The sequence below is a fragment of the Chiloscyllium punctatum genome, chromosome 36 (genome assembly GCF_047496795.1).
Source record: "Chiloscyllium punctatum isolate Juve2018m chromosome 36, sChiPun1.3, whole genome shotgun sequence".
Lineage (NCBI taxonomy): Eukaryota > Metazoa > Chordata > Chondrichthyes > Orectolobiformes > Hemiscylliidae > Chiloscyllium > Chiloscyllium punctatum.
Genome location: NC_092774.1, coordinates 69470712 through 69497036, shown reverse-complemented (window position 1 = coordinate 69497036; position 26325 = coordinate 69470712). Strand labels below are relative to the sequence as shown.

The window sequence follows — 26325 nt, the reverse complement described above, 5'->3', positions numbered from 1 at the left end:
AAGGTCTTCAGTGATTCCTCTGCCCTGCTGACGCACCAGTTGGCCCACACCGGGGAAGGCTGTTCTCCGGCCCCAAGTGCGAGATGGCCTTCAGCAGTTCTTCCCACCTGTTGAGACACCAGTGGGTCCACACTGAGAGGCCGTTCTTCTGCCCCAACTGCAGGAAGGCCTTCAGCAGTTCCTCTGCCCTGCTGAGGCACCAGTCCATCCACACCGGGGAGAAGCCGTTCTCCTGCCCCGAATGTGGGATGGTCTTTACCTGCTCCTCCACACTGCTGAATCACCAGCTGGACCACACGGGGGTTTGGGGGGGGGGGGTACAGTGGCGGAGGAGGCGAGGCCATTCTGCTGCCCTAAGTGCGGGAAGGCCTTTAGCAATTCCTCTGCCCTACTGAAGCACCAATGTGCCCACACCTGGGAGATGCCCTCCAACTGGACCGAGTGTGGGAAGAGGTTCATGTTTTCCAACAACTTGCGGAAGCACCAGCGGGGGCACCAGCGCTCCCAGCAATCTGATGCTACCAGTGATGATGCCTTCAGTCACCTCCCAGGACTCAACCTCCTGCCAGTTCTGACAGTGGGTGCAGTGGGAGAGTAGGTGGGCTGTTTTAGTCTTCTGCTGGACTGCAATTGCCTTCCCGACACCCCACAATCACAACTCCATGGTGGCTCAGGGTTAGCACTGCTGCCTCATGGCATCAGGAACCCAGGAATAATTCCACCCTTGGGGCTCTGTGTGCAAGTTATGGACGGTAGGAAAATGGATCTGAGTGGGTTAGTTTTCGGAAGATCAGTGCAGATGTGTTCGGCTGAAGGACCTGTTTCCACATTGTGGGGGTTCTATGATTCTATAAGCTTTGCCTTCAGTGGATACTGTTGCTCATTGAGCCCGGGACTGCACATTGCCAATGAAATGATCCAGAGAAACCTAAGACTGCAAGACCATCGGAGAAGAAGTTTGGCCTACTCTGCCATTCGTTCGTAACAAAAGTATTGGATGAGATTAGCTACAGTGTGGAAACAGGCCATTTGTCCCAACAAGTCCACATCGACCCTCCGAAGAGTAACCCATCCAGACCCATTCCCCTCTGACTAATGTACCTAACTCTATGGGCAATTAAGCATGGCCCATCCACATGACCTGCACATCTTTGGTTTATGGAAGAAAACAGGACCACCCAGAGAAAACTCACTCAGACATTGGGGGAAAGTGCAAATTCCTCACAGACAGCCACCCAAGGCTGAAATCAAATCTGGGTCCCCGGCACTGGGAGGCTGCAGTGGTAATCACTGAGCCACTACATATTGCAACCCGAAGTTGGCAAGCCGGGGGTTGGGAGAATACAGCAAGCCAGGCAGCACCAGGATGTGGAGTAGTCAGTATTTTGGGTTTTAACCCTTCTTCATGACTGAAAGAGTGACTTATCTATGAGAAAAGATTTACATGAATGTTGCTGGGGGTTGGAGGGTTTGAGCTGCAGGGAGCGGCTGAATAGCGTGGGGCTGTTTTCACTGGAGCATCGGAGGCAGAGAAGTGACCTAATAGCGGTTATAAAATCATGAGGGGCATGGACAGGGTAATAGACAATGTCCTTTCCTTGGGTGGGGGAGTCCAGAACTAGAGGGCATAGGTTTAGGGTAAGAGGCGAAACAAATTAAAGGGACAACTTCATCATGCAGAGGGTGGTATATATATGAAATGAGCTGCCAGAGTATATCGGTCAGGTGCTGTCAAATGGGACTAGATTAATTTAGGATATCAGGTCAGCATGGACAAGTTGGACCGAAGGGTCTGTTTCCATGCTGTACGTGTCTCTGACTACTGGTCCTGATGTAAGTTTAAAATAGAGTCCAAGTAACTTTGAATAGTTCAATCTTGTTGAGCTCACCTCCTGAAATGTTTCAGATGAATCCCTCTGAGAGATACTGTTTAAACATGCTGAGTTGGACAAAGTATCCCATCAAGTTCAACACAAACCCAGAGTTGAAGAAGTCAGAAGTCAGAACACCAAGGGGACCAAAACTGATCACAATATTCCAGGTGCGGCCTCATCAACGTCCTGTATAACTACAACATAACTTGCCAACATCTATACTCAGTTCCCTAACTGATGAAGGCCAGTGTGCTGAAACCTTTCTTCACTGCCTTGTGTACCGATGTTATCAGAGATATAGGACCTACTTTAAACTGATCCACGATCCAGCTGCTGGGAGCACAGAAGTAGAGAATTGCTGCGTGAGTGTGGTGGGTAGATAACCCAGAGGTCGATGGGTAAAAACCATGTGATTCTATGGCTCAATGTCTCTGTAAACTGCTTTAATATGCAAAGGATCTCTGTTCTGCATCTTCCCTTTGTATCTGCTTCCCAAAGCTTCTTCAGTGGAGGCGTGGCCGCTGGAGCCCAGGAGTTCAACAACCCCCTGGCGCTGGAGGAAGGTCCAAGCTCCAAGAAGCGAGGTGGGGGGTGGGGGGTGGGGTGGTAAGGCTGGAAGCTGGATTTGCTCAATGCTTGTATTTTTAACTCATTTAAATGGTACCTACTGTATGGGGCTATGGTTTACATTAAAACCGAAGGATCATATCAGAGTGTTTATATTTAGCAGTGGTAGTTGGTAAAATGCACACTCTGGGGGAGCACTTTCTATGATGCTGCATTTCTCGCCTTCTGCCCTTCCCCCATTTCTTATCTCCCATCTTGATTTTATATTTTTTTGGTCAAATTTAATTTCAGATTAATCAGACTTGCAATTCACTGTGTGATATTAATTTGTTTGTTCGAATATTTCAAGTCAAAATTAATGCTGTAATTTAATTTCTGATGTCAGAGTTTGACATTGAATGTGCAGATGTGAATACCAGTAAGTTGTGAAAATAAATCAAGAACTTGTGGTTTTAACAAAAAGAGCAGTTCACTGATATTCATGGCATCGTCTCATTTGGGAGTGATGATTCAAATCTGACCAACAAACCGTTTCATGCAGTCATCCAATTGAATAAAAATTTTCTTTAATTTAATAAAAGAAAATAATTCTGGCAGGCTAAGACTTATGCAATCTATTTATAAGATTATGTCCATTGCTCGCAATATGGTCTCAACCACGTTGGGGAAACTGGATGCCAACTAACCGAATATTTCAGGTAACAACTCTTGGACTCTAATTCTAACCGACACACCGCCCTGTGGCTGAACACTTTATCCCACCCTCCTTTAGCTTATCTCTCCACGCTTCAGGCTCACTGCCTTATTCCTGATGAAGGGCTTTTGCCCGAAACGTCGATTTCGCTGCTCATTCGATGCTGCCTGAACTGCTGTGCTCTTCCAGCACGACTATTCCAGTATTTGGTTTTCAGCATCTGTTTTTACCACTTTAAATCCCCCTCCCATTCCACCAAGGACATGCAAGTCCTGGGCCTCCTCCACTGCCAACCTCTTGCTCCCCGAGACTTGTAGGAAAAACACCTCAACTTCTGCTTTAGGACCCTCCAACTTCATGGTATCAATGTAGATTTCATCAGTTTCCTTATTTCCTCTCCCCCACCTTGTCTCAAATCCAACCTTCCAATTCTACACCAACCTCTTGACCTGTCATACCTGTCCACCTTGCTTCTCACCTATTTACTTCACCCTCATCTCTGATCTATCACCATCAATCCCTACCTCCATCTACCTATCGCACTCCCAGCTGGCTTCCCTACAGCTCCACTTCCTTCCCATTTATCTCTCAGCCCCCTTGGGCCATCCTTTATTCCTGATGAAGAGCTTCTGCTCTAAACCAAGACTGCGATGAAGCAACATCCTCAACAAATAGGAAATAGCTCCCAAGTCAGATTTCATCCCCTCTTCTGTTTCCCAGTTCTTTCAGAAATAAGGAATGTCTTTTTCTTCCACTAGAAAGTGGTCTTCCACTTTGTGCTGTCTGAAGTGTTATGCCACACCACTCCTTCAGACACCTTTTAAGAATCCTTTCAACCTGTTTTTCTAACAATTGTGGAGGTGACCAAAAGCAAACATTTCACTCCTCCTCAATGTCCCATTTCTCCTCCTAAGAGCCATTTTGTCATGTTGTCTATGTTACAAGCAGCCGAGTGCACTTGGTTTCTGAATTGAAATTTGGCCATTGAAGTGAACAGGATTGATATTTGTCGATGGCTAGCTGTGTTTGCACTAACTGTAATTATCCACCAATATGATGTCTTTTGTTCCACCAAAACTGGAAACAATGATCTGTGTTTATATTGCAGTCGGATGCAGAAAATCGTCCCAGCGATCTTCACGTTATTATAGTTTACTGAGGCCATAACAGCATTACGAGGCAGTTTGATGTGACTAAAACCTGGATGGAAATCTCTAGATTATGTTGTAAAAACATCGGTATAATGTTATCCACACTGCGCTGTCACCAACTGAACGAAGCGGCTGTGTGTTTAAATCCCGTGATGAACAGTTTGTGTTCGACTTCTCACATTGCGGGGAGCTGAGCATTTACCCAAACAATGGGCACACCATCTCCCTGAGACAGTGTGTACAAATCAAACTGACAGCAAAGATTCACGTGTGATCGAAAGTTTCCGCAAAGAACTTTCGAGACAACCGATATACGGAGTGAACGCACTCCTTTCTTCATTTGAAATGTTAGATGTTGATTGTAGTGAGCCTGACGTGATTTGAACACGCAACCTCTTGATCTAGAGTCAGACGCGCTACCGTTGCGCCACAAGCTCACTGATAGCCCATGCGCTCTATTCATGCTTAAGGGAAGTGATCGCACTACAATGATTTTACGTTCATGTCTGTTCTGTTTCTCCCCCTTCTCCTTCTGTCTCTCGAAACAATTTCCAACTCTCTCTCAATAAAAATCTGAAAGAACTGCGGATGCTGTATATCAGGAACAAAAAACAGGAGTTGCCGGTGACCCTTCCACAGAACTGATGGTGATTGGGAAAATGTCGGTTTATATGCAGGAGATATTGTGGGAGGAAGGGAAGATCAGGACAGATCCCAAAGCGAAGGAAGAACTGTTGGACAGAAAAAGGAGTTGATAACGATCTGCGTGGAGTGGGGGGGGGGGGGGGGGAGAGGAGGCGGGGGGGGGGGGGTGAATAACTGTTCATGGACACTGTTCGTGGTTAAGTAGTGTGGAATGACAGACTATGTGATAACAGGGCTTGGCGTGTGCGGCAGGGACGAGGATACCATGGAGTTCAGGCCTTAGAATTATTGAATTCGATATTGGGACCGGAGGGATGCAATGTCCCCAAGTGTAATATTCGGTGCTCTTCGTTCTGCTGGTGCTGAGCTTCGCTGGAACACAACAGCAAACCTGAGACAGAGATGTTGGACAGGGAACAGGGTGGGGTGTGGAATTGGCAGGCAACTGGAAGCTCAGGGTCTTTTTTGCAGGCAGAACGTAGATGTTCTGTGCAGCAGTCACCCAGTTTACGGTTCGTTTTCCCCAATGTAGATGAGGCCATATTGTGAGCAGCAAATGCAGTAGACTGGATTGTGGGTAGTGCAGGTAAAGTGCTGCTTCACCTGGAAGGTAAGTTTGGCCCCTTGGATAGCGAGGAGGGAGCAGGTAAATGGGCTGGTGTCACACATTCAGCGGTTGCAGGGGAAAGTGCAACTCAACCTGCAAGTTTACTTTGAGAAAATCCTGGACTTGAACTCCCAAGTCTCTTTGCATTTCGGATTTCTGCATTTTCTCCCCATAATCTTCTGTTCCAACAATGACTATCTATGTCAGGGCAGCACCCGTGATTTCCTGACATATGGATTGTATTTGGGGATATCAAGGAACGTCAGGAACTGTGAGTACCTCAGGAGGAATCGTTATTCCTGGGGGAGGCAGAGAGGAATGTGGTGTGATCCTGTAAACTCCAGAACTTTGATAACTTCATGAGTCAGCAATAACTCTTTCTGGACCAAGAAACGAAAGGGCCAATGAGAAACTGCTACAAGGGAGTTAACAAATAACATACATTAACTATCGCTGGGCAGGAGGAGGCAAAACAATGAGCTGTTCCTTTGGACAGATGATATAATGGTGTTTAATAACTGTGTGACAGAAGGACAATTAATTCTGCCTGTAGAAGGAACGCCTTGGCGTAAAGGGCTTAATTGCAGGACAGGCTGTTTCAAACAGGTGGAAAACCCTCAAGGATAAGAAGGCAAGCTACAGACCTGAGGTCTCCAGAAGTGTGGGGAGGTGGTGTCAAAATCTAAAGCCTAGCACACTCACGCAGCACTACTCTGCTTCTGGGCTCTCAGCAGCTGGATTGTGTATCAGTTTAATGTAGGTCCTATATCTCTGACAACATCGGTACACAAGGCAGTGAAGAGAGGTTTCAGCACACTGACCTTCATTGGTTAGGGAATTGAGTACAGATGTTGGCAAGTTATGTTGTAGTTATACAGGACGTTGATGAGGCCGTACCTGGAATATTGTGATCAGTTTTGGTCCCCTTGGTGTTCTGACTTCTGACTTCTTTAACTCTGGGTTTGTGTTGAACTTGATGGGATACTTTGTCCAACTCAGCATGTTTAAACAGTTTCTCTCAGAGGGATTCATCTGAAACTTTTGAGGAGGTGAGCTCAACAAGATTGAACTATTCAAAGTTACTTGGACTCTATTTTAAACTTACATCAGGACCAGTAGTCAGAGACACATACAGCATGGAAACAGACCCTTCGGTCCAACTTGTCCATGCTGACCTGATATCCTAAATTAATCTAGTCCCATTTGACAACACTTGACCCATATACTCTGGCAGCTCATTTCATATATGTACCACCCTCTGCATAAAGAAGTTGTCCCTTTTTATATATTTCGCCTCTTACCCTAAACCTATGCCCTCGAGTTCTGGACTCCCCCAGCCCAGGGAAAAGACCTTGTCTATTACCCTGTCCATGCCCCTCATGATTTTGTAACCTCAATTAGATCACTCCGCTGCCTCCGATGCTCCAGTGAAAACAGCCCCAGCCTATTCAGCCTCTCCCTGTAGCTCAAATCCTCCAACCCCCAGCAACATTCCCGTAAATCATTTCTCATAGATAAGTCACTCTTTCAGTCCTGAAGAAGGGTTAAGACCCAAAACGCTGACTACTCCTCACCCTGGTGCTGCCTGGCTTGCTGGCTCCCAACCTCCTGCTTACCTACCTCGGGTTGCAATATGTAGTGACTCAGTGGTTACACCTGCAGCCTCACAGCGCCAGGGAACCAGGTTTGATTCCAGCCTTGGGTGGTTGTCTGTGAGGAGTTTGCACATTCTCCCAGTGTCTGCGTGGGTTTTCTCTGGATGATCCTGTTTTCTTCCATAAACCAAAGATGTGCAGGTCATGTGGATGGGCCATGCTTAATTGCCCATAGAGTTAGGTACATGGGTCTGGATGGGTTACTCTTTGGAGGGTCGATGTGGACTTGTTGGGATGAATGGCCTGTTTCCACACTGTAGCTAATCTCATCTGCACTACTTTTGTCTCTAACTAATGGCAGAGTAGACTCGTCCGGCCCATTGGCCTAACATCTGCTCTGATGGTCTGGCGGTCTTAGGTTTCTCTGGTTCATTTCATTGGCAATGTGCTATCCCTGGCTCAATGAGAAGCAGTGTCCACTGAAAGCAAAGCTCATAGGATCGTAGAACTCCTACAATGTGGAAAAACAGGTCCTTCAGCCCAACACATCTGCACTGATCTTCCGAAGACTAACCAACTCAGATCCATTTTTCTACCCTTCATAAATTGCACACAGACCCCCAAGGGTGGAATTATTCCTGAGTTCCTGGTGCCATGAGGCAGCAGTGCGAACACTGAGCTACCATGTTGTTGGGTTTGTGGGGTGCAGGAGGGGCAATTGCATTCCAGCAGAAAACAATAACAGCCCAACTACTCTCCCACTGCACCCACTGTCAGAACTGGCAGCAGATTCAGTCCTGGGGGGTGACCGAAGGCAGCGTCACTGGTGGGATCTGATTGCTGGGAGCGCTGGTGCCCCCGCTAGTAGTTCCGCAAGTTGCAGGAAAACATGAACCTCTTCCCACACTCGGGCCAACTGAAGGGTCTCTCCCCAGTGTGGACACACTGGTGCTTCAGCAGGGTGGAGGAATTGCTGAAGGCCTTCCCGCACTCAGGGCAGCAGAATGGCCTCCCCCTCCCCCACCTGTGTGGACCAGCTGGTGCTTCAGCAGTGTGGAGGAGCGGGTAAAGCACTTCCCACACTCGGGCAGGAGAACGTCTTCTCCCCGGTGTGAACGGACTGGTACCTCAGCATGGCTGAGGAATTGCTGAAGGCCTTCCAGCACTTCGGGCAACTGAACGACACCTCCCCCATGTGGACCCACCAATGGTAGATTTACTTAGATATAACTGCGTGACTTTACATATTAAGATATCCCTTTGAATGTGCCCACATCCCTTTGAAATGTAATCTCGTCCATTTAAACCTCTTTATTTGCAGAAATACCCATTAAAATGTCCACGTCCGTTTAAAATGCAGATTGCCCCCTTTAGATATGACGCCGTTCCGTTAGATGTCGGAATATCTGTTTAAGTTGAGCCGTGAGCTTTCCCAATGTAGACAGGGCTCCTCGGAACGTGGCAGTGTCCCCCCTGCAGCTGCAGAGCGAGACAGGAGAGTTTGTTTTTGTGAATGAGCAGTTGTAGCGCGAGGTGTCTGTTACTTGGTGACGGTGAGGCTCCCCCGGCCCCGCCCATCCCTCCTGAGCTGACGTCACGCGGGGATGAAGGCGGTTGGGAGGAGAAGTCGCTCGAGCGGGGAAGGGGCGGCCGTTAGGAAAATGGCGCCGTGCGGCCCGGGGCAGACACCCGTCACTGGGCACCGCCGCCTTCCTGGTGCAGCTGCTGTGTCACGGCCACACCGCCCGGCTGTACAGCAGGCAGGAGCCGGTGACCATTCTGGAGGCGGATGGGGTTAAGGGCCTGTTTGGGAACCCGTCGGCCGCCTGGGTGGTGGAGTTCTACTGGTCGTGGGGCGGCCCCTGTGTCAACTCTGGGGCCACCTGGAAGGTACTGGGCCCGGGAGGTGAAAGGTGAGGCAGGTTGGGGGGGGGGGACGGAGGGGAAGGAATGTGGGGCCTGTCCTGTCATAGTGACATTTTACACTCACTTTCCATCTGCTTTTACTGGGGCTTGTGCTGTTTACCCCCTCACTGTTTGTTTAATCCTTGTGCTGTTTACCCCCTCACTGTTTGTTGAATCCTTGTGCTGTTTACCCCCTCACTGTTTGTTTAATCCTTGTGCTGTTTACTCTTTGCTGTTACTTGTGCAATTGCTGAGGGTAGTGTGTAAATACTAGTGAAGGAGATTATGCACCAGCATGTCTATGTTCCTCAGTCATTGAAGGGGCAGGACCTGTTGAGAATGGTTGGTCAAGTGTGTGGTGTACTAAACCTTGTTAATATGGATATAGTTATGATTTGGAGATGCCAGTGTTGGACTGGGGTGTACAAAGTTAAAAATCACACAACACCAGTTTATAGTCCAACCGGTTTAATCACCTGATGAAGGAGTGTCGCTCTGAAAGCGAGTGTGCTTCCAATTAAACCTGTTGGACTATAACCTAGTGTTGTGATTTTTAACTGGGTATAGTTTGTTATTTGGTAAAATATACTTTTTATTATTTAGAGTCATAGAGATGTACAGCACAGAAACAGGTCCATTCGGTCCAACCTGTCCATGTCAACCAGATATCCTAAATTAATCTTGTCGCATTTGTCAGTACTTGGCTCATATCCCTCTAAACCTCTCCTATTCATATACCCATCCAGATGCCTTTTAAATGCTGTAATTATACCAGCTTCCACTACTTCCTCTGGCAGCTCATTCCATACATGCACCACCTTCTGCATGGAAATGTTGCCCCTTAGGTACCTTTTATATCTTTCTGCTCTTACCCTAAACCTATGCCCTCTAGTTGTGAATCTCACCCCAACACTGCGGAAAAGACATAAAAACATCGAGCAGCCACACAAATGCAAAAGCAATAAAATATCAAGCCATATGGGGAAAATAATTATGGCTCTACCCTTTTTGTTCTCCGATAGACATTTAGACATTTAAGATCTGTCAATCACACCAGGATCGCCACAGAGCATATTGTGTAAACTCCTCAATGTCAACAAGCAGGGCACCAGTGTCACCAAAACATTGGGCATGTTCCTCATTGTCGGCAGAAAAGGGGCAAAACCTACTTTTGATGGACAAATAAGGAGCACTGGAGGACCAGAAGGAGACTTGTCCTCCTGCCATTCGGAGCTCCCCTATTGGTGAATGCGGACGTTGGGCCATGAGGTTCTGAAGCTCCTGCTCCTCCTCTCTCTCAATGAAGATTGAGCTTCACCTCAGACTGCAACTTCCTTCCTCTGTCCAACATCTGAGAGTACGGCACTCTTTTCTCACCCCCTTTTCCATTTACATTTCATTCTAGGGAACAATTGTTGACTTGGAGCAACTGAAAGGAATAGGAGTGAATCCAGCGATGGGACAGACTTGGAAAAGTTAGTCCAGGCCTTTGTCTCAATTGGCAAAATAGACAGGCAGGAGATTGGAAGAACGCAGCAAGCCAGGCAGTATCAGGAGGTGGAGAAGTCGAGGTATCTGGTGCACCCCTTGTTCAGGACTGGGGGTGGGTTTCGGGAGAGCTGTGGAACAAGGGTGTACTGGGAGCAGGGTGATGAAGTGGGGATAGGTGGAGACAGATAGAGGGTACGACCTGGTTGGTGAATGGGAGGAAGGAATCTAGTTGGTGTCAGGGAGGAGTTAGAAAGGAGGAGGAGGGCCTGGGAAGGGAGTTTGTGATGGAAAGGGGGGTTATTTGAAACTGAACAACTCAGTGTTGAGTTCTCCGGGCTGTGGACTGCTCGGACGGAAGATGAGGTTTTGTTTCTCCAATTTGTGGTTTGGTTTGTTGTGGTAATGGAGGAAGCCAAAGATGGTTATGTCAGAAAGGGAGTGGGAAAGGGCTTTAAAATGGGTTGAGACTGGGAAGTCCACTTGGCCTTTTATGGATGTTTACGGGGAAGGCAAGAAAATGGTTATAAGACTAGTATAGGACCGAGTTACAGAGCCATACAGCACAAGCACAGAAACAGACCCTTCAGTCCAACTAGTCCATACTGACTGTGTTCTCAAACTAAACCAGTCCCACCTGCCAGTGTTTGGCCCATATCCCTCCAAATCTTTCCTATTCATGAACTTATCCAAATGTCTTTTAAACGTTGTTACTGTACCTGCATCCACCACTTCTTCTAGACATTCAGTCCACACGTGAACCACTCTGTCTAAAAAAATTGTGCCCATCGACCTTTTTTTTGAAAATCTCTTTCTCCTCTCTCACCGTCAAAAATTTGCTCCCTAATCTTGAAACCCCCACCCTAGGGGAAGGATACCCACTGTTCTCCTCATCTCTCCCCTTGTGATTTTATAAACCTCGATAAGGTTACCTCTCCACTTCCTATGGTCCAGTGAAAAAGTCCCAGCATATCTGCCCAGATGAAGGTAGATCCATATCCAGTCATGATCTGTTCAATGCTAGTCCCAATTCTCAGTGTCCAGGACAGCAACAGACCACACAAGATGTAGGAGCAGAAATTAGGCCATTCAGCCCATCAGGTCTGCTCATTCCATTCAATCGTGGCTGATCAGTTTCTCAATCCCATTCTTCCGCTTTCAGTAAAGTGAAAATGGAGGGAGAGAGTGTGGGATGGAGATTTTCAGCTTCCAGGGAATAAGAGAGGAAAGAGTTCACTATAAATTAGAATTTACGGGATCGGCTGATGAGCCAAAGAGAGTCAATTGGAGTTTAATTTAGAGAAATCAGAGGTTTACATTTTGGTCAAGCAATCCAGGCAGGACTGACACAGTTAAGGGAAGTGTTGCAGAATAGAGAGACCTTGGAGTGCAGGTTCATAGTTCCTTGAAAGTGGAGTCTCAGGTGGACACAATAGTGAAGAAGGCGTTTAGTTTGCTTTCCTTTATTGCTCAGAGCATTGAGTTCAGGAGTTGGGAGGTCATGTTATACACCCTTCACTGTCCAGTGTGTTACCTAACTGCTTCATGCTCCCGCTGCTGCCATAACGTGGTTTGTTTGGAAGTACTAGCTTTCGGAGTGATTAGATTTATTTTAGATTTTATGACTTACAGTGTGGAACAGGCCCTTCAGCCCAACAAGTCCACACCGACCCTCCCAGCAACCCACCCAGACCCATTCCCCTACATTTACCCTTGCACCTAACACTACGGGCAATTTAGCATGGTCAGTTCACCTAAACTGCACATCTTTGGACAGTGGGAGGAAACCGGAGCACTCGGAGGAAACCCACACAGACACGGGGAGAATGTGCAAAACACACATTGACAGTTGCCCGAGGCGGGAATTGAATCTGGGTCTCCTCACTGTGAGACAGCGGTGCTGCCAAGTGCTGCTCCTTAATCAGGTGGTTGTGGAGAATAAGATCATGATTAGACTAAAGGAGTCCAGTGTCATGGAGATGTGATACATTAAACAATTTAAATTAAATCTTCCAACTTTTAGAATTGGGTTCTGTTCTTTGGTATGTTAATCCCAGAACCTGTTTCAAGTAACTTTCTCAAGAACGTAATTTAAATGCAGAGCTTTTCTATCAAAAATGTCAGGCTGACTTGACGTTGGGACACAGACAGAATTCACACCTATTGAAGGGTAGGCTGGGACTTTTTTCACTGGAGCACAGGAGGTTGAAAGGTGAAGGTATCAGGTGCCTCATTAGCAAGTTTGCAGATGACACTCAGATTGATGGACTATCAGATAGTGAAGGGGACTGTCAGACGATACAGCAGAATATAGATTGGAGAGTTGGGAAGAGGAGGAGGTTGGGGGGGAGGGGGTACTTGATTGAGGCCTATAAAACCATGAGGGTTGTAAATAGGGGTGGATAGGAAGAATTTTTTTTCCCCCAGAGGGGTCACGAGTTCAAAGTAAGAGGGGAAAGGTTTGAGGGAGATATACATGGAAAATTCTTCACACAGAGGGTGGTGGGCGCCTCGAATGCATCGCCAGCAGAGGCAGTAGGGGTGGGATCGATAGCGCATTTAAGATGTATCTAGACAGATACATGAATGGGCAGGGAGCAGAGGGATACAGATCCTTAGAAAATAGGCGGCAGGTTTAGATAGAGGATCTCGATCAGCATAGCCTTGGAGGGCTGAAAGGCCTGTTCCTGTGCTGTAAGGTTCTTTGTTCTCTTTATAGAGGTTAACAAAACTATGAGGGGCAAAGATAAGGTGAATGGCATGTGTCATTTCAAGACTAGAGAGCAAATTAAGGTGAGAGGAGAAAGATTTAAAAACACATGAGGAGCACCTTTTTTAAGAGTGGTTTGTGTGTGGAATGAATGTCCAGAGGAAATGGTGGATGCAGGTTGAGTAACAACATTTAAAAGACATTTGGATAAGTACATGAATAGGAAAGGTTCAGAGGAATATGGGCCAAACACAGGCAGGTGGGACTAGTTTAGTTTGTGAATATAGTCAGCATGGGCTAGTTGGGCTGAAGGCTCTGTTTCTGTGCTGTATGACTCTGTAACTGTTCTGTACTGGTCTTAAAATCATTTTACTTGCCTTCCCCCAGAAACATCCACTTCTTTGTTGTTCTAAAATCAGATGAACTCAGCCTTGAATAGATTCAGTGACCCCCTAACTGCAGGAAGACTTCTGAACTCAATTCCTCTCACTAATACACCTCTTGCCTTGCTGATTACTTGCTGCATCCGTCTGACAACTGGCGGTGACTGGTGTGGAAGGATGCTGAGGCCACTTTTTACATCCACACATCATTCCTGATACAAGGCTCATGCCTGAAACGTCGATTCTCCTGTTCCTTGGATGCTGTCTGACCTCCTGTGCTTTTCCAGTGCCACACTTTTCAACTCTGATCTCCAGGATCTGCAGTCCTGACTTTCTCCACATCCCAATATATCACCATTTAAACAACACACCTCCTTTCGGCAGTTACTTTTTCATAACCGAGACTATAACTTCACACTGTGGGACTGCGTTTGCCAATTGAGATACAGACCTGGACCAATGTTTCCCGACTCTGTCCCCTCCCTGGATTCACTCGCTTTCTTTTCATTTGCTGCAAGTCAACAATTTAACCCCAGAATGAAAAAAATGAAATGGAAAAGAGGTTGAGAAAAGAGAGTGCCGTACTCTCAGATGGTGGATAGAGGAAGGAAGTTGCAGTCTGAGGTCAAGCTTGATCTTCATTCGGAGAGGAGGAGGAGCAGCAGCAGCTTCAGAAGCTCATGGTCCACCTTCTGCATTCAGAAAATAGCGAGGGCTCTGATTGGCAGGAGGACCAGGCTGCTTGTCTGACTTCTCATTGGTCCATTTGAAGAAGGGTTCACGCTGTTTCTGCAGACAGCGAAGAGCATGTGCGGCTTTTGCTGAACCAGCATAGAGTAATAGAGATGTACGGCATGGAAACAGACCCTTCGGTCCAACTCGTCCATGCTGACCAGATATCCCAACCCAATCTAGTCCCACCCCTCAACACCCGGCCCATATCCCTCCAAACCTTTCCTATTCATATACCCATCCAAATGCCTCTTAAATGTTGCAATTGTACCAGCCTTCACCACTTCATCTGGCAGCTCGTTCCATACACGTACCACCTCTGTGTGAAAACTTTGCCCCATAGGTCTATTTTACGTCTTTCCCCTCTCATCCTATACCTATGCCCTCTAGTTCTGGACTCCCAACCCAAGGGAAAAGACTTTGTCTATTTAACTTATCCATGCCCCTCATAATTTTGTAAACCTCTCTAATGTCACCCCTCAGCCTCTGACACTCCAGGGAAAACAGCCCAGCCTGTTCAGCCTCTCCCTCTACTGCAAATCCTCTAACCCTAGCAACATCCTTGTAAATTTTTCTGAACCCTGTCAAGTTTCACAACAGGTTTCCAATAGAAAGGAGACCAGAATTGCACGCAATATTCCAACAGTGGCCTAACCAATGACCTGTACAGCCGCCACATGACCTCCCAACTCCTGTACTCAATACTCTGACCAATAAAAGAAAGCATACCAAATGCCGCCTTCACTATCTTATCTACCTATGACTCCACTTCCAAGGAGCTATGAACCTGCATTCCAAGGTGTCTTTGTTCAGCAACACTCCCTAGGACCTTATCATTATGTGTATAAGATCCTGCTAAGATTTGCTTTCCCAAAACACAGCACCTCACATTTTTCTGAATTAAACTGCATTTACCACTTCTCTGCTCATTGGCCCATCTGGTCAAGATCCTGTTGTAATCTGAGGTAACCCCCTTTGCTGTCCACTACACCTCCAATTTTGGTGTCATTTGCAAACCTACTAACTGTACCTCTTATACTCGCATCCAAATCATTTATGTAAATGACAAAAAGTAGAGGACCCAGCACCGATCCTTCTGGCACTCCACTGGTCACAGTGGAGATCCTCCAGTCTGAAAAACAAACCTCCACCACCACCCTCTGTCTTCTACCTTTTCAGCCAGTTCTGTATCCAAATGGCTAGTTCTCTCTGTATTCCGTGAGATCTAACCTTGCTAATTAGTCTCCCATGAGGAACCTTGTTGAACGCCTTACTGAAGTCCGTATTGATCACATCTACTGCTCTGCCTTCCTCAAAAAACTCAAGCAAGTTTGCGAGACATGATTTCCCACGCACAAAGCCACATTGACTATCCCTAATCAGTCCTTACCGTTTCAAATACATGTACATCCTGTCCCTCAGGATTTGCTCCAACAACGTGCCCACCATCGACATCAGGCTCACTGGTCTATAGTTCCCTGGCTTGTCCTTACCATCCTTCTTAAACAGTGGCACTACGTTAGCCAACCTCCAGTCTTCTGGCACCTCACCTGACATGCGCACTATGCTATATGGAGATGCTGTTCCTGATGGATTTAAAGTGTCCAATTGCCACAATTTCTCCCTATCTTCTTCCCTATAACCCTCATTTTATAAATCTCAAATGAGGTCACCCCTCAACCTCCTGTGCTCCAGTGAAAAGAGTCTCAGCCTCTCCTTATAACTCAAACCCTCCAGTCTTGGTAATATCCTGGTAAATCTTTACTGAACCCTCTGTAATAGTATTCTTCCTATTACAGGGCCATCAGAAGCGTTCTCAATACTATATAAGTGGCCTCACCAACATCCTGTACAACTTCAACGTGATGTCCTAGCTCCTTTATTCAATGGTGTGAACAAATGGTAAGTGTGCTGAATGCCTTCTGAAGCACCCTTCCAACCAGTGATGCAACTTTCAATGAAGTATGTACCTGAACCCCCCCCACCCCCATATCCCTCTGTATAAGCCCTACCCTTCCTTATTTTACCAAAATGCAACCCCTCACTTTTATCTATACCCCTCTCATACACACACACTCTCTCTCTCAGACATACACCGCCCCAACACACTTACCCTCTCACAGGCTTCCCCTCCATCACACATGCACTCTCTCTCATACACACACACATATAACGATGGGGTGAATTTGAATTTGCAGATATATTCAATTTTGCAGAAAAAGCGCACAACATGCAGGTAGTCAATCCATGTAATATTTTATAAATTCCTAGTTTGGAAAAAGAACCAGTCTGATTTAAGATTGGGATACTGACACACCTTTCATGCATTGTCTGGGCTGAGATTTCACCAGTTTCAAAAAAAACCTTTAATGATCTCTAGAATATGACTTAATAGTAGCTCTGGGATGTACGCATTAATGAACTAAAACCTGCAACCCATTCTAAAAGATGAAAGACTTAACAGCAATGTACATTTGATAAATATATCAAATCAGTTGCATGACACTGTGACCTTTTACTATAAACTGTGTCTTATGATCCTGCACCACAGCTACCCGATGAAGTAGTGATTCCAAATTAACCTGTTGAATTATAACCCAGTGTTGTGATTTTTAAACTTTGTCCAACTTAGTCCAACACCAGCACCTCCACCACCTCGTTTCTAGTGAACACATCCCACACCTCGCCGTCCTCCAATAATCTGCCGATGAATCGATGCAGTGCCTGCACTCCTGAAAAATTTACAATTTCTAACAATATTAGCTAGTAATTCACTGCTTCATCTGATACACGACATTAGAAACTCAATGCAGGAGGCTGCAAGAAATGAGCAGCTTTAAAACAAAAACCGCTTGGAGCGCAAAGCTTTCGATGAGAGCCTGAGCCTGGCAGTATGTTCAGGTAACCTTTATTGTGACCCAAGTTTGTTACAGCTTCAGATCCCCCCCAGCAAAAAGGCAGAGAAAGAGTAGTTGATTTTGTTTTTAAACAGCTCAAGATCAAAGCGCATACACTCCTGCCCCGTCCCACCCGCCACCTCACTTCCTTAACTATTGGTCAGTACAGAGTTGTCCCTTTTGTAATTGGAGGAGAAAGTGAGGACTGCAGATGCTGGAGATCAGAGCTGAAAATGTGTTGCTGGAAAAGTGCAGCAGGAATCCTTTGGAATTGGATCCTTGGTACAACCATAACCCATAGGAAATACTGCCTCACTCAGCAATTTGAACCCATATCATGTCTCCAAGTAAGGTTCTCTCCGTGCATTTGCCTGTTCTGGGGCAGTGTAGAGTCAACCACACTGCTGCGTGTCTGGAGTCACACGTAGGCCAGACTGGGTAAAGGATGCAGTTGGGATGACTGAGTGATTCTTTTTCCTCCAACGGCAGTTTCCTTCACTAAAAAGGGTGTTAGTGAATCGGATGGGGGTTTTCTCCCAACACCACACCTCCCTCCATCCCCTGAAAATGGTTTCAAAGATAGATTCCGAACTCCAGATTTCTGACCATATTCCAATTCCGCCATCTGCCACAGCGGGATTCAAACCCGGGAGTCCCCGAAACTGGGTTGATAGTCCAGTTGATTATGGCACTGAGCCGTCGCTCCTTCAATTCCCCTGCAGTGGCACGTGAACTCGCTGGTGCTTCCGCAGGTGGGAGGACTGGGTAAAGCCCTTCCCGCACTCAGGGCAGCTGAAGGGCCTCTTTCCCCGTGTGGACCTGCTGGTGGGCCAGCAGAGGGGATGAAGTGCTGAAGCTCTTCCTGCACCTGAGGTCGGAGAATGGCCTCTCCCTGGTTTGACTGCACCAATGAGTCTCCAGGGCAGATGGGACACGGAAGCCTTTCCCGCAGTCGACATACTTCCATCTTTTCTCCACGGGGTGGGATTCCTCTGGTTTTTCCATGGCTGAAGCTTCTGCTGCACACGAACACGTATAGAGCCCCTCCACGCCGTGAATTCCTCTGTCCAGTCCGTATAACTGTTTCAGGCTCCACACACCGTGCACTGCAACAGTAGGGTCTTCATTCAGTCCCACTGATGCTGAAAACAGTCAGACTGAACCAAAAAGCTTTCCTACTTTTCACAGAATCATAGTCCAAAATCATTGCTGTCCCGATGGATTGAGTGACAGTCAGACGTCAAAGTGAGGACTGCAGCCATTGGAGAGTCAGTGTTGAAATGTGCAGCGCTGAAGAAACGCAACAGGTCAGGCAGCATCCGAGGAGCAGGAGAGTCGACATTTCAGTCCTCAGCCCTTCATCTGTTAATCTAGAAACTTCTGTCTTCAGATTTTCAAATACTCTGTAAAAAGAGATTATAAAAGTCAACACTTTCAGACCAGGGTAGAAAAGAAAAGACAAAGTAAAAATAGAAAAGATCTACTCCACCTCCTTTATCCTTCCATCCCTCCTCAGCTGAGTAATTAAGACACATACCTGAGTTTGCAGAGTCTGCTCCCTCCCTGAATTCACTCCAATTGCATCAAGTGAACAGACATCGCCCCACCCTTCCCCCTCTCTCTCCCTCCCAGGATGAAGAGTTGCCCAGAGGGAGCAACCTTCACTCTGAAATTCACAGGGCCATTGTGACGCCAACAAGGTGTGGGCAAGAGGGGGAAGGAGCAAGAGGCGGGGCAAGGCCAGCAGCAGGCCCCCGCACCATGCCTGCTTTGCCTTGCACAGTTTGCAAAAGTCCGTTCCTCTTCAGAGAATCCCCACAGTATGAAAGCAGGCCACTCGGCCCAAAGACTCCACTCCGACCGAACCAATGTCCAGTAAACCGCAACCTGACCTCCTAACTCCTGTACTCAATACTCTGACCAATAAAGGAAAGCTTTTCCAAATGCTTCCTATTAACCTGTGACTGCATTTTCAAGGAGCTATGAACCTGCACTCCAAGGTCTCTTTGTTCAGCAACACTCCCTGCGACCTTACCATTAAGTGTACAAGTCCTTCTAAGATTTGCTTTCCCAAAATGCAGCACCTCACATTTACCTAAATTAAACTCCATTTGCCACTTCTCAGCCCATTGGCCCATCTGATCAAGATCCCATTGTAATCTGAGGTAACCTCCTTCGCTGTCCACGACACCTCCAATTTTGGTGTCATCAGCAAACTTACTAACTATACCACTTATACTCACATCCAAATCATTTATATAAATGACAAAAAGTAGTGGGCCCATTATCTATTGTCAAAGTGGAATTTACAAAATATTACATGTATTGACTGCCTGCAGATTGTGCAGTCTTTGAGCAAAGTAGAATGTATTTGCAAACGTCATGCTGCAAATACAAACTCACCCCCGTGGATGATCTATCTCGTGTGCATGAGATGGAGAAAAAGTCTATTTCTGTGCTCTATGCCTATTTGATAACAGATGCTTTATTTCTGTTGGTGTAAATGTTATTGTAAATCATAGCTGGGTACTAATAGATGTAAGGGTGACAGAATTCCTCAAGTAGGGCACTGTAAGATTCCTGGGATACCCCTGTTTCTGGTTTACTTCTTTAAGAGCTGAGAACAGACCGACATCTTACTCTGTGGGAACAGGGCGATCAACAGAGGACAGAGAAATCAGGGCCTGAAACCCAAGCTGACACCAGACCACCCTGTGATCAGTGCTTTGATTAGCAGTGCCAACCCTCTACCTTTAACTTTACCTTGCTTCCCATTTAACTAATGTCTCTCTGTTCAGGATCTAATCCTTGTCATCCTGAAGCCATGCCTCTGTCAGGAGTCTCGGATCATAATCTCTTCAATGTGTGCAGTCAATTTTGTTACAATGCAGCACACATTCAGACACACAATTTTTAGTTTTAATTTTTGTGATCTTTAGAATCTAGTTTTGATTGCTGGTATATTTACTCTCCTTGTCCCTTTCTATTGTTCTCTGATGTTCATTTTCCACATCACTACATTACTCACCGGCCTTGATTTGGATTGGCTATGCTAAATTGCCCACAGTGTCCAGGGATGTGTGGGTTAGGTGGGTAGAATTCCGTAGATTGACTACTCTCTGGGAAAAGCAGTTCTTCCTCATCACTATCCTAAACTTACTCCCCCTCACCTTGAGGCCTTGTCTCATTCACTAGCAGAAATGATTGGATAGGGTATGGCTTCATCCCCACAGTGCAATCAATTTCCACTGTGCACCAAAATCTCAGATGTACTCCCTTACTCAGTTGCTGTCTCATAAACGAAAGACTTCATTATAACTTCTTTTGCTCCCAGTAAGGGCAAAACATCTTGGAAAGCTGCTCTGAAAGTCCAACCATGCTTCTGCATTCACTGAAGATGATTTGAGTATTACAGCACAGAAAAAGACCCTTCAGCCCAGCTCGTCAGTGTCGACCAGATATCCTAAACTAATCTTGTCTCAATTGTCTACACATGGCCCATATCCCTCCAAACTTTTCCTATTCATTTACCCATCAAGATGGGTTTTAAACATTGCACTTGTTTCAGCCTCCACCACTTTTTCTGACAGTTCTATAAATATACCACTCTCTTGTGTGAAATGGTTGCCCCTCATGTCCCTTTCCCCACTCACTTAAAAGCTATGCATTTTAGTTCTGAACACTCCTATCCTGGTGAAAAAACCTTGGGTATTGACTCTCACTGACCCTTATAAAGGTTAACCCTCAGCATCCGATGTACAGAAAGTGAGACCTGCAGATGCTGGAATCAGAGTCTAAAAGTGTGGTGCTAGAAAAGCACAGCAGGACAGGCAGTATCTGAGGAGCGGGAGAGTTGACATTTCAGGCATGAGCCCTTCATCAGGAATGATGTGTGGATGGACAAAGGGGCCTCCGGTCCTTCTACACCAGTTACTGCCAGTTGTCAGACAGATACAGCAAGCAATCAGCAAGGCAAGTGATATATTAGAAGTGGGGATGTCCTCCTGCAGTTAGGGGGTCATTGAATATATTCAAGGCTGAGTTCATCTGATTTTTGAACATCAAAGTGTAGATTTTTATGTTGTGTACATGAGGTGGCTTTGTTTGAGTGGTTTATGTGTTGGACGCAAGTATAGTAACAACGTTTAAAGTGGAAGGCAAGAAAATAATTTTCAGACCACAACAGAACAGTTACAGTCAGACAGCACAGAAACTGACCCTTCAGTCGAAGTATTCCGTGCTATGTTCTCAACCTAAACTAGTGCCACTTGCTGGTGTTTGCCCCATATCCCTCCGCACCTTCCCTATTCATGTACTTATCCAAATGTCTTTTAAAGGTTGCATCTATACGTGCATCGACGACTTCCTCTGGACATTCATTCCATACATGAACCACTTTCTGTTTATGAAAACCTTTTCCTGATTCTGTCTACTCCGTGGATTAATTTCCTTTTCCGTTCGGTTGCTGCAAGTCAAAAATTGAAGCCCAGCATGAAAAAAAATGAAAAAGGAGTTGATAAAGAGAGTGGCGTACCGACGGAGTAAGGAGGTTGCAGCCTGGAGCAAACTCGATCTTCATCCAGGGAGAGCAGCAGCAGCTTCCGAAGCTCGTGTTCCAACTTCTGCATTCAGACAACAGGAAGGCTCAGATTGGCAGGAGGACCAGTCCGCTTCCGGTCTTCCAGGGCTTCTGAGTGGCCCACCAAAAGGAAGTCGCGAAGCGTGTGTTGCGTGCAGCGAGGAGCATGAGCATTATGCTCTCTGGCGATGCTCATGTCACTGATGGTATTTGGACATTTTAGAATTTAAGTAAAAAAGGGTAGATTCACCATTTTCTCCCCTGTGATATTTACCTTTCCTGCACCACCCATGATTTTATAAATCGAAATAAAGTAACCTGTCAACCTGTGGTCGTTAATAGGGCGACCAAAAGTGTACTCAGCATTCTAAAAGCGGTCTCACCAATATCCTGTACAACCACAACATGATGTCTCAACTCCTACACTGAACGGTGCGAACAATGAAAGCAAGTGTGCTGAACGTCACTTTCACCACCCTGTCTCCCAATTATGCAACTTTCAAAGAACTATGTACCCGGTTTGGCGTTGCCGGTGTTGGACTGGGGTGTGCAAAGTTAAAATTCACACCACACCAGGTGATACTCCAACAGGCTCAGTTGCAAGCATTAGCTTTTGGAGCGCTGCTCCTTCATCAGGTGGTTCTGTCTGATGATCCTGTTCCACAAACATCCCAAGCAGCACTCCGAAAGCTCGTGCTTCCAAATAAACCAGTTGGACTATAACCTGGTGTTCTGAGATTTTTAACTTTATCCAGCCCAGTCCAACACCGGCAGCTCCACATCGTTTCCAGTGGACGCAGCCCACACCTCCCAGTGCTGCCAGGAAACTGTATAATGATAATGGGATGATGCAGTACCTGCACTCCTGAAACATTTACAATTTCTAACAATACTGGCTACGCAGTGACTGCTGGAACCAATACACAACATTGGAAACATCCTCCAGGAAGCTGTCAGAAATGAGCACAGCAGGTCAGGCAGCATCCAAGGAGCAGGAAAATCAACCTTGCCCGAAATGTCGATTTTCCTGCTCCTCGGACGCTGCCTGACCTGCTGTGCTTTACCAGCGCCACTCTCATCTTGATTCTGATCTCCAGCATCAGCAGTTCTCACTTTCACCTGAAAGAAATGAGCAGTTTTAAAACAAAAACCTGTTGCAGTTCAAAGCTCTCAATGAGAGTCTGAGCTCAGCGTGAAGTTCAGATAATCTTTATTATGACCCAACTTTGTTACAGCTTCAGAATCTCCCAGCAGAAAGGCATAGAAAAAGTAGCATTTTTTAAAAACAGCTCAAGGTCAAAGTGCACACATCCCCTGCAACTCCTCACTTTCTTCATTATTGGTCACCACCAAGTTGTCCCTTTGTAATTGTTTCCTTGGTACAGCCTTAAGCCGGGGGATGTATTGCCTCACTCAGCAATTTCAACCCGTATCCTGTATCCAAGTTCGTCGGATGGGCAGTGTAGAGTCAACCACACTGCTGTGGGTCTGGAGTCACGTGTAGGCCAGACTGGGCAAAGGATGCAGCTGGGACGACTGAGTGAATCTTCTCCCACAATGACAGTTTCCTTCCCTAAAAAAAAGAACAGTGAATCAGATGGAAATTTTCTTCCACCCCCATCCCACCAAAAATAGTTTCATTGTTAGATTCTGAACTCCAGATTTATGACCAAATTCTGATTGCACCATCTGTCGCGGTGGGAATCGAACCCAGGATCCCCGGAAATGGGTTGTTAGTCCAGTCGATAATGGCACTCGGCTGTCATTCCTTCAATCCCCCTGCGAAGACACGTGAACCCGCTGGTGGCTCCGCAGGTGGGAGGAGCGGGTGAAGGCCTTCCCGCAATCGGTGCAGCTGAAGGGCCTCTCCCCTGTGTGGATCCGCCGGTGCCTCAGCAGGTCAGAGGAATTGCTGAAGGCCTTCCCGCACTCGTGGCATGGGAATGGCCTCTCCCCCGTGTGGAGCTGCCGGTGCCTCAGCAGGCTAGTGTAATTCCTGAAGGCCTTCCCGCACTCGGTGCAGCTGAAGGGCCTCTCCCCGGTGTGGACACGCTGGTGGCTCCGCAGGTGGGAGGAGCAAGTGAAACCCTTCCCGCACTGAGAGCAGGTGAACGGCCTCTCTCCCGTGTGGACCCGCTGGTGCCTCAGCATGTGGTAGGAGCAGATGAAGCCCTTCCCGCACTGAGAGCAGGTGAACGGCCTCTCCCCCGTGTGGACTCGCTGGTGCCTCACCAAGTGGGAGGAATTGCTGAAGGCCTTCCCGCACTCAGGGCAGCTGAAGGGCCTCTCCCCCGTGTGGACACGCTGGTGGATCCGGAGGTTAGTGGAATCGCTGAAGCCCTTCCCGCAGACAGGGCAGGGGAACGGCCACTCCCCAGTGTGGCTGAGCCGATGAATCTCCAGGGCAGACGGGAAACGGAAGCCTTTTCCGCAGTCGCCACATTTCCATGGTTTCTCCTCGGGGCGGGATTCCTCTGGTTTCTCCATGGCCGAAGCTTCAGCTGCACACTAACATGTGCGGAGGCTCTCCCCACCGTGAATTCCTCTTCCCAGACCGTATAACTGCTTCAGGCTACACACTCAGTGCACTGCAATGGTAGGGTCTCTCATCCAGTCCCACTGATGCTGAAAACGTACTGAGACAGGAACCAAAGAGCATTGCTCCTTCTCATAGAATCATACTTGAAAATTGTTGTGGTCCGGATGGACTGAGTGACTGACACACATTGACGTCAAAGTGAGGACTGCAGACGCTGGTGAGTGAGATTCGAAAAGTGTGGCCCTGGAAAAGTACAGCAGGTCAAGCAGCATCTGAGGAGCAGGAGAGTTTCAGGCATAAGCCCTTCATCTGTTCATTTTGAAACTTCCGTCATCAGATCTTCAAATACTCTGTAAAAAGAGATTACAAAAGCCATCACTGTCAGTGCAGGGTAGAAATTCTGAACGAGGAATTCTACTTTCTGTGGAATATTCTTTTCTTTTGTTATTCCACAAAATTGAAAGCACAATCCCACTCTCTTTCCCCCCCCCCCCCCCCCCACCCCACCTGTTCTCACTCCGCTCTAACTAATTCCCCTGAAGGTGCTGATTCTTACAGGGGCAGAAAAGCAAAAACGTCAAGACTGACATCTCTCTGCATTTTGGATAACTCCACAACACTGGGATACAGTTGACAGTGAGCAGGTCTGATTCTGGGAAGCAAATACAAGTGTGTCAATTCATGGGATAACCTGCAAAGCAGCTATTTGTGGAACAAAATGGTTAATGTCCCCAGGAAGGTGGGAGCAAATTGAGACATCAAGGCATTAACACCGACACACCTCAGTGAAACTCTTCTGTTCCCAGTCAGAGCAAAACATCTTTGAAAGCTGCTCTGAAAGTCCAGTCTTCACAACCACACTTCTGCTTTCACCGAAGACAATTAGTCATACAGCACAGAAACAGGCCTTTTGGCCCAACTTGTCTGAGCTGACCAGGTATCGTAAATTAATCTAGTCATATTTGCCAAGACTTGGCCCCAATATGGACTGGCACCTGGACTAAATTGGGTTGGCTATCTGTTCGGCAAGACCAGGTTGGACTGAAGGGTCTGTTTCATGCTGTACATCTCTATGACTCCAGTCGCATGTACCGTCACTTGGCCCCGATCCACTGAACCCTTCGTATTCATACGCCTATCCACATGCTTTTTACCTGTTGAAATTGTACTAGACCCCACCACCTCCTCTGGCAGCTCATTCCATAGCTGCGCCACCCTCTCCATAAAAAGAAATTTGCCCCTGAAATCTCTTTTATATCCCCCCATGCCTCCCCCCACTCCACCGCCCTCACCCGAAACCTATTACCCTCTCATTCTGGACTTCCCCCATCCAAAGGAAAAGACCTTGAGTATTGACCCTATCCATACCCGTCAGGATTCTATAAAAAGTCTGTAATGTCACCCTTCAGACTTGGGGAAAACAGCCCCACCCCATCCTTCCGTCCCTGATGCTGCCTGAACTGCTGTGCTCTTCCAGCACCACTAATCCAGTATTTTTACCAAGTAATTAAGAGTTTGCAGAGTCTGCTCCCTCACTGGATTCACTCCAGCTGCTACAAGTGAACAGATTCCCCCCCATCCTCTCCTTCCCAGGATGAACAGTTGTCCAGAGGGAGGGAGTTTCACTCTGAAACTGACAGGGCCACTTCCACATTGTGATGCCCTGCAGTTTGCAGGAATTCCTTCCCTTCAGAGAATCCCAAGTGTGGAAGCAGGCCACTCGGCCCAACGAGTCCACACCCACCCTCCAAAGGGTAACTCACCCTCAACCATTGCTCAATATTAATCCTCCTGACTAATACACCTAACCTACACATCCCTGGGCACTATGGGTAATTTAGAACTGCCAATCCACCCTAACCTGCACATCCCTACGCACTATAGATAATTTAGTATAGGAAATCACCCCCTAAAATGGATAAAGTTAACAATCACACAACACCAGTTTGTAGACCAACA

General features: G+C 46.9%; 1 protein-coding gene across 1 annotated transcript in view; it reads right to left on the bottom strand.

Moving 5' to 3' along the window:
• The window catches only part of LOC140460640 (uncharacterized), a 97168-nt gene extending 72588 nt beyond the window's left edge, over positions 1-24580 (bottom strand). The window contains exon 1 of the mRNA XM_072555258.1: positions 23625-24580. Within this exon, the coding sequence (XP_072411359.1) occupies positions 23625-24314 (690 nt within the window). The 5' untranslated portion in view covers positions 24315-24580. The remainder of the gene's footprint in view (positions 1-23624) is intronic.
• Between the last annotated feature and the right edge of the window lie 1745 nt (positions 24581-26325).